General features: G+C 44.5%; 1 protein-coding gene across 2 annotated transcripts; it reads left to right on the forward strand.

Moving 5' to 3' along the window:
- The first annotated feature begins 91 nt into the window (after window positions 1-91).
- Window positions 92-7,384, forward strand: CETN2 (centrin 2). 2 transcript variants are annotated; one of them, XM_067548577.1, is made up of 5 exons: window positions 92-229; window positions 1,372-1,530; window positions 3,365-3,493; window positions 4,201-4,338; window positions 6,180-7,384. In XM_067548577.1, exons 1-5 carry the CDS (start codon window positions 128-130, stop codon window positions 6,267-6,269), a joined length of 618 nt encoding a protein of 205 aa, XP_067404678.1. In that variant the 5' UTR covers window positions 92-127; the 3' UTR covers window positions 6,270-7,384. The 2 variants fall into 2 exon arrangements, with proteins under 2 accessions (XP_067404678.1, XP_067404679.1); XM_067548578.1 differs by lacking the exon at window positions 1,372-1,530 and having other exon boundaries at window positions 115-229.
- The last annotated feature ends 1,928 nt before the right edge of the window (window positions 7,385-9,312 follow it).

Consider the following 9,312-nt stretch of genomic DNA (forward strand, 5'->3'; position numbering starts at 1 on the left):
CACCCCTCCTTCCGGACCCGCCCACTAAGAAGATTGACCAATCGGAATTCGGTATGGGTCTCCCGCCCAAAGCCCTTAACCAATAGGAAATACAGTTGCCATGGCATCAGCGTGGAGCTTTTGACCTATGGGAAAGGCCGGCATTGATATCGTACCTGGCCCTTGGCCTTTTCCTGGCAGGGCCGGAGGGAGGAGCTGCAGCTACTGCACTGGTCCGGCCTGCGGGATGGTGAGTGGGGCCGAGGACCAGCGATAAGGAGATCCAGGCTGTCCGGCCTGGAGGAGCGCGGGGGCTACAACAACACGGAGTGACGCGGGCTAGGCCGGCTACTTGATGGAACGGATGCACTGGGCTGCAGAAGCAGCAGGCCCCGAAGCCTGGCACAGGGACTTCCCACCCCCACCCAGCGACGGGGGTGGGCCTTGCGGTGGTCACTGTCTCTGGGGAGGCAGCCCTGAGGTTCAGAGAGCTTGGTCCGGGCTGGGGTGGCAGATCCATAGCTCCTAGTTGCATACCTGCCCGTGCTGCAGCAACGCCTCCAAGGGGGCAGCAGGCCCTGGTGTGCGCTGGTTGTATCCCAGCCTGCCGTAATAACGGTAACACCACCCCATCACCCAGCCCTTACATAGTGCTCGCCATCAGTCGCTCTCAAGGCACTTTACAAAGGAGGTTGGTAGCATTGTCCCATTTTACAGATGGGGGAAACCGAGGCACAGAGAGGGGACATGACTTGCTGAAGGTCACCCTGTAGGCTGGTGACAGTGCTGGGATTAGAACCAGGTCTCCTGAGTCAGTGCTAATCCATTAGGCTACGCTGCCTTGGTGTGTTGCTCCAGTTGATCCAGTGGTATGGCCTACGTGGAATACAGGCCCCAGTTTGTGCAGCGTGAGATGTTGGTCCTGGTCACGGAAGATAGATTGACAGTTCATGCTGTGTGCTACATGGTGCTGGTCCTGGTTGCATTGCTTTCAAGGATGACATCCTGTTGTGCACTGTATCTTCATTCCAATTGGCTAGCGTGCAAAAATGACCAGTGCCAGTGCACATTGCACTGTGTCAGTTTCAATGCAGTTATATACAAATATAGATGGAGCATAATATGCAGGGAATTGTCATCACTGCAAGTTACACCCTCAGGCTGGAACCCTCTATCTTCACAAGCCATACCTCTGTTCTTTAAAAGGGCAGCTTGTTAGATTTTTTATGGCCACATTGTCCCTTGTTCTCTGTTCTCTCTGGAAATCACAGTGATTGCTGAGAATTGAGGCTTCTGATTTCATTCTGGATTGTTCTCTCCTGATGTTGAGGGTCTTGTCTGCCTGGTTTGGGAATCTAATTCTAGTCTCTGCTCTTGTGTTACTATTTCAAGGCTTCCAGCTTCAAGAAATCTACATTAGGGGCAGCAGCCCAGAGGAAGAAGACAGGTCCTAAACTTGAACTAACTGAAGACCAGAAGCAGGAGATCCGAGAGGCTTTTGATCTGTTTGATACCGATGGCACTGGGAACATAGATGTTAAGGAGCTAAAGGCAAGATTAAACTCAATGTTAAAGGGAAAAAAGACCTAGATGTATAGAGACTTAAGCTAATTTAAGATAGGCAGGGGAAGGTTGATCCCTTTACAGCACAAAGGTGCTGCATCCCAATGCTACTGCTATCTGTCTCTCCTTTTGCTGTCCCCTTCTCCCCTGGGGCTCTTTGGAGCTGGGTTGACAAAAGCGCACTCTGGAATGTAGTTCAAGGACATCATGAGTTTTGTATGTGTTAGTAGAAGGTCAAAGGTTTTTGGTCACTATGATAGCCACCTTTTCCTTAGTCCCATTAAGGATTGTACCATTCTGAAAGCCATCCTTAAAGAACACACTAGTGTCACTCATTTCTGTGTCTCTGTTTGTGATAGAGCAGATATGGGGTGCCTCCACCTAACTTGTTCTGATAGGGAGGATGATGACCATTCGCCATCTAGGATTTTCCTGCTTTCTAGGGCTCCCTCTTCTGCTTCTCCAGTTTAACTCCTGCTTCACTCAGAGGACCACACAGAAAGGCAACCTTCATGATTGCCTGGCTGCCATTTGTCTCTTCACCATGAATGCAAAAGCAAATTGTGTGGAGGGATGGGGAAACCCTCAAATATGCTTCTCGCGTAAGTTCTTTCCTGTCAGGATCTTAAATGTTTTTCCTACCCTCATTGAGGGAAATCTCCATTATGTCAGTGGAATGTGGCAATGGCCGAAGCAACTTCTATATACATGATAGACAAAATGAACTGTTAAGCTTGTTTAAAGGAGGAGATTTATACAGGAACCAGTATCCCAGCTGTTTTAGGCTTTCTGCTGAAGTTTTATGTCTGAGCATAAGTGCTGATTGAGTTGAGGAGTCCAGTAAATTGGGATTCAATAGAGTACCAGGCATGATGGGATCTTCTCCCATGGGGTCGCATCTCTTGAAGGCTGGGACCTTTCTTTCCAGTTATCTCCCTAGTGGCTCCAGGAAGACTCGAACCAGGTCTTTTCAATAGATCTGAGGTTCCTCACCCTGAAGGTAGTGTCCACATAATAAGCTAGTGACTCTTTGACCAATAGAATAGGAGAATGATCTGCATTTTCCTATACCCCCATTCACACTTGATTTTCTGTAAAGATAAGGTGGTCTTTAGTTCTGTTCTATTTGTTTTCCCAAGATTTTCACCTAACCAGGATGCTTACCATCTGAGTGGATGTCTGAGTCCTAAGACAGAAAGGGGGAAAACCCAGCATGCCTTGGACTTCAGAAAGTGTACTTAGACAGACAAGAAACCTTCAAAGGAATGGTTCCTGCATGGTTTCAAAATGGACCTTGCACTAGAGATTAGACAGTGTAGTTTATAGCTGCCTTTAAACTTGATGTTTTGACTTAGAATGATTAAAGATCAAATGAATAAGGTTTAAGTCCTCAGGACCAGGGGAACAATTCCTTAGGCAGCATGGGTGATGAGTCTTACATTTGTTGGGGCTTTTTTTCTGATGGGGGAAAGAAAGTCCACAGAACACCAAGAACTTCTCTCCATTAATTTCCCTCTTTATTGACCCCACTTCTTTGCCAGTACTGGCCAGAGAAGGCTGGTTGTAATATTCTCCTGAGCATGTCTATATGAGCCAAAGGGTAGTATAGGAATGTAAATTTCTCTCCAGGTTGCTAAGTATAGTGCTGAAGCTGAGCGCATTTAGGAGAACATTGTTCCATCACCTGCTCTTTGACTTTACTGTTTGCCTTGGAAAAAAATACCTAAGTTAACCACAGCATGACATACAGTTTAACTTTTTTCCTTCTGTACTTCTATTCCCATTGCGCATTGACGGGCTAGTCTCTTTTCATTGTTTGCAGGTGGCTATGAGAGCTCTAGGGTTTGAACCCAAAAAAGAAGAGATCAAGAAGATGATATCAGACATTGATAAGGAAGGAACAGGAAAGATCAGTTTCAATGACTTTCTGGTGGTGATGACTCAGAAGATGGTATGTAAATTGGGACAGTCACAGTGGAACCAATTTTGCAAGTTGCTGAATGCCTTTCAACTCCTGGTGACTTCAATGGGAGTTGAAAGGACTCAAAACTTCCCAGCCTAATCTTAGCAACTAAATATGCAAAAATGCCTGGTTACAGAAAACAGCCATCCCATCATAGTTGGTGGTGTCTTTAAAATATTTCTGATAAGATTCCTTAAAGAGAGGAGAGTGGAGAGAAATTAATATAATCAAAACCACACCAGAGAGGAAAAACAACTGGGGCCTCCAAGAAGAAAAGCTGTGATAAATGTTGGTAAGTTGTGAGGATGGCAATAATAGTCACTGTACTAGTGCAGTGTTTTTTTTTTCCAAATTTAGGTTATCTATTGCCATGATCTGTGTACTTAAAAATCCTTTAAAAAACTCATTGATAACAAAATAACATATTTGACAGTATAGGAGCTTGGTGCTGCAAAACTTTAATCATGCAACGATCTGGTTCTAGGCATGAAAGGAATAGAAAAGTGATGTTCTGAGAACATCATTACATTGGCAAAATTCATTTAAATTGAATCTTAACTGAGTTTCCTGTGTTTCAGATGTTTATTTTGATAACTACAATTTTTACACTTAATTTCCTGATACATACTCTTCGGCTTAACTATAAGTTAACAAAGTTTTTAGCTAGAAACTAGTATGTTGTTTACTTTTTTAAGGCTGAAAAAGATTCCAAAGAGGAGATTCTAAAAGCCTTCAAACTGTTTGATGATGATGAAACTGGCAAAATCTCTTTCAAAAACCTTAAACGTGTGGCCAAAGAACTTGGGGAAAATCTCACAGATGAGGAGCTTCAGGTTTGTGCCTTGTATGAGTTTGCCTACATATATTGTGTACATAGTAGTCTCTGATTATATTATTCCATTTCAGATTTAATTCCTTAGCATAAATTTTTTAACTTAGTTGAAACTGCTGCAGAATCAGCAGTCTGCTGCACTGGAGTGCCACAGAATGCAGAAGTTTGCAGCAGAGTTCTGGTTTAGTTTGCCACACAGTACATGGGGGCCTCGAATATGCTTTTTTAAAATAAATGTGTATACTACACCCAAGAAATCTTTGTTTTTTCACACTCCATAGACCAGATCCTGGCCCCGGATATATCCCTTTTGCATTGCTGTGGGAGTGCAAAAGGGCCATAAGGCTGCCCTAGCCAAGTACTTGAGGATTTCCCTAGTGTGGGGAAATCCCTTGCTGGGATAATTGGATCTATGTTGAAACCCTCTCAGTTTTCAAGGCAGGGGGATGGTAGGGCAAGGGATGTGTCCAGAGTGCTGCTGTGTGCCTGCAACCCTGGCTCCTTGGGGGCTTTTATCAGCCAGCACAATCCTATGGGCTGCTCTGGCTTACATGGAAGGGGTGCACCATCCCATTGCAGGAACCAGGATCGGGGTAGGATCTAAAGGTTGGTTAGACCCACTCTTGCCCTTCCCTGCCTCATCAGGTCCCATGTTGCGTGCAGCTCAGCCTGACCCAAATGGTAAATGTGTAAATTATGTTTGTAACAGAAAATGTTGAGTTTTACTTAAATTATTTCTATTTCTAACTGCCCTTTCCTTTCCCACTTCCTCCTGTTTCCTCTCCTCTGCTGCTGTCATTCTGGCTCAAATTGCAGTACTTTAATATCTGGGACTAACAGTTGCAAGTTAAAGATCCACACTACAATGGGCACTCTTGCCCAGTGCAGACACTGTAATGTATTACTTAGCTGGATGTTGTGCTCTCCTTCCACATCTCAAATCAAGGTTCTTTTCACATTCGCTGCTACAAAAAATAAAGTTAAAGGCCAAGACTTTGTTGAGAATATATGACCGGATAAATCCTACTCAGTTACACTTTTGTAAATCCAGAGTAACTCCAGTGACTTCAGAATACTGCAATTTCATTGGAGTTACAATACAGCAGAATCTGTTGGTTTTTTTCCAGGATAGCTTCTCTACCACACAGTGCATATAGCAGCTTAACAAGTGCTATTGGATATGAAATTTGCTGTAATAAAATTGTGTGTTCTTTTCATTCCATTTCTTTCCCTTCCCCCATATACATTAATGAAGTGGTTCCCAACCTTTTTGGCTCGAGAGCCACAGATAGAATTTATACAACCCTGAAGGGCCACCAGTCTCTTCCAGGAGGCCCCGCCTCCCCTCTGCAGCTGAATGGAAGGAGTTCAGCGAGGAGGCAGCCTCCTTGGTGATCTCCCGTCTCCCTGGCTGCAGCAGGGAAACAGCACATGTCCTGTTGCCCTGTGTGCTCCATCTGAGTACCTAGGTAGTGGCTCCCTTCTGCAGCTAGGGGGATGGGAGATCAGCGCTCCCCTCCCGCTGGCTCCAGCAGGGACCCCAGTGCCTAGGGATCTAGGTGGAGCAATTTGCCGTGCTCCCTGCTACAGACAGGGGGAGAGGAGCGCTGATCTCCCATCCTCTTGGCTGCAGCAAGGAGCCTGGACTGTTTTTTTAGCCCTGTGGAAACGTGCTCTGCCTAGGTCCTTAGGTAGTGGCTCCCTTCTGCAGCCAGCGGGAGGGGAGCTGCAGGCCATTTTGAAAGCCCCTGTGGACCACTTTTGGCACCCAGGCCACAGGTTGGAAACCACTGCATTAATAGACCCACCTAATTTAGTCTCTAAATCCTTAATATCATGCAGGAAATGATTGATGAAGCAGATCGAGATGGAGATGGGGAAGTGAATGAGCAGGAATTCCTGCGGATCATGAAGAAGACCAGTCTTTACTGATACTATGTCATGGGTATTTTTCTTTTTACACATTTGGAAATATATCTGGTAGGTGCATCGCTTGTCTCCAGCCTCTGTTGATTCTTCAGGGAGAAAGGAAGAGTTTGGTCATTGTGTTCTGTGTGTCTGATCTTTAAACTTCATTTGTGAAATGTTCAAAATGCTAAGCTGAAACTGTTTTCATTGAGAAATATCTTCACGCATTTGTTTTTGTAGGTTTTTCACACCCAGTTTATGTTTCAAATACAGAATACACATTTGCAGAGCCTTATCTGACTAAAACAGCACCAGAAAAAGATGGTGTATGCATAGAATTGTAAATACAAAGAGAGATTTCTCAAAACAAGAGATTTCTGATTCAAACTTCCCCACAGTTTAGGGGAAGTTTGGATCCAAGTTTTGGTCTGGGCCCAGTGATATTAAATGCTGGATTTGACAGAGTGGCAGGGAGCAGCTTTGTTTTTTGTTTTTTTTTAAACTCTGTCCAAAGGCCACCAAGCTTGTGTTTTATGGTAAAGAACGAACCCTTTCCTCCTTTTATTATACTGCTGAAAAAGATGTAAGTGAGCAGCATGCTACAGCTTTGTGTACTGCTATCAATCTGAGAAGTTGACCTTTGCGCAATCTGTCCATAAGGGGGAGATGAGGGGGAGAAGACAAGTCACAACTGTTAAAAACCTGAGATCCGTTTGTTGTGGGGGAATATTCAGTGGCTTCTAATTGTACAATTTAGTTTAAAATTTAGTTTAAAATAAAATACTGTGTTTTTAGACATCATGCCTGTGTAAATAAACATACAAACGTGAACACAAATGGACACAACTAACTTCTTGAATTTGCAAGCAAACTGAAGCAAATATACCACATTCTCTTATTAAACTGTTAATATTTAAATGGTTATTCTTAGGTTTCATGGTTATCATTAAGTGTTCCCTGCAGAACAGAAGCTTCAGCAGTGTGCTTGTCTTGCTTTGTGTTAGTATATTGGAAGGTGGCAATACAGTACATCAGCTGGTGCTGTCAAATGTTACATAGGTCAAAAAAAGGGAACTCTACCCTTAGTAATTGTAAACCTAATCCAGCGACTCCTACCTTTAGTAACTCTAGCTGGCAGACCCCATTAGGCCTCCTCCCTGTGCTGATGGGACCACAAGCCTGCCTCCATAACTCAGGGGTTAGAGCAGTGATCTCAGAAACCAGGGGTTGCAGGCTCAAATCTCACTGGGGCCTGGGTATTAGTATTTGCCTCAGGCTTGTTACAGCTTCCTCATTCACTTGTTGCTTCTCCCCCTTAACCAATGTCCTGCTGTGTTAAGAAAGCCTGATTCCACAGTAGAGCCCCTGGTTGTGGGGTTAGAACAATGGTCTCAGAAACCAGGCTGTTTAGGCCTCCCTCACCCTTTCCCCTGGTTCTTGTTTCACAGGCAGAAAGCAGCAGGCCAAAGTCTGAAGTGCAGGCAATGTACGTCCCTTTTATGTATCCCACGGGAGGCGTAGGGAGTGAGTTTATGTTCCGGCCATGGTCATCTTTTCTTTGGCTTTGGTGTTTCTTTCTTACACCTCCCTCTACCCACCTTGCCCTCCCAACTGGTTGCTTGACCTTGCTGTGGCATCTTTCATAAAGAGGAGTCAGAACTATGCTTCAATTATACGTTCAAATATCAAACCCCCATTATACCTTGCAATGCCTAGGGCTGTGGTGGAATCTCCATCCTTAGAGGTTTTTAAGGTGCAGCTTGACAAAGCCCTGGCTGGGATGATTTACTTGGGGTTGATCCTGCTTTGAGCAGGAGGTTGGACTAGATAACCTTCTGAGGTCCCTTCCAACCCTAATCTTCTATGATTCTAACACTTTTACACCCATATCCTAGTAATAAAAGTTCATCTGGCCGTAGGGTAGGCAGAAGCAATACGCAGTATCTTTGTTTACATATGTCAATAAGATTACACTACACGGACAGCTACATCTCTGGCCTCAACTCTTAAGCAGGCAATCAAACAAATTCTAACTTCAGGCAAATAAACAGACCCAAACACCATACTATTATCTCTTCAGGGCATTCACTAGATCATTGTAAGTTACCAGTGAGACACGGGACGCCCAATTTGCAGATCAATAAGGTTTAATGTGCAAGGATTTCTTAGATAATTAGTTCAATACATAGCCAAAAATTAACTACGACATATCTATACTCACCAGATGCAAGGAGTTATGTGTTCACTCCAGAAGCTGTATACAGAAGCCCCACCACGTGATCAGGCCAGCAGCATCTCCTGTGGAATCAGGTGGCAATGATGCACACTCCCTTGCCTGGGTGGTGGCTTTCTTCCCTTCCCTCCCTCCCCCCTTTTTTTTTTAAACACAATATCCATTCATTCACTTATCTTAGTGACGTTTTCACATCATTCACTTTCTCTATCCTTCATTGTTGGTAATAACTAATATTCATGTTCTCATCCTGATAAATGAGAGCAAAACAACATCTGGTAGTGGGAGAGGTGATGGGAAAGCTTGCTGCAGCCGGTGGGAAACATCACCTCTTAACATAAAATGTATAAACTCGTCCTTGTTCATCTTTATCTATGTGCAGCTGCAAATTAACAAGCAATGTGCTGTGTTGTGCCAAACCCCCATAAGTTATTATTTGCTGTAGTGTACAGAAACTGAAGCACCACAAGATTCCTCAGCACTATACTGGTTTCTGCCAAATGTAAAAAGCTGTCAGGCTGCTGAGGCTTAGGCCTCAAACAGTGGCCAAACTAAGTCTTCAACACACTCCACCCCTTTTTTTCTTTTGGGATCCTCCTGCCCAGGCATCCCAGGAAAAGCATAGGACATATGGCGGTGCGTTTCCTGATAGGGCCAGGCGTCAAGATGGAGTATGTCAGTGCTCCATTTGTTCCACTGCCCCTTGAACAGTGTAGTGCCCTGCACCTACCCTCAAGCGGGTATACCACATGTGTTTCAATTAGTGTTTCAGACTTCCCATAACAATGGGCCTGAGAAGGTTGGGTCCGGGTTACAATTTGGTGGAGGGCCTAC

Source organism: Emydura macquarii, unplaced genomic scaffold, assembly GCF_026122565.2.
Source record: "Emydura macquarii macquarii isolate MOO-44397 ecotype Brisbane River unplaced genomic scaffold, CSIRO-AGI_Emac_v2 contig_1253, whole genome shotgun sequence".
In the NCBI taxonomy this organism is placed as follows: Eukaryota; Metazoa; Chordata; order Testudines; family Chelidae; genus Emydura; species Emydura macquarii.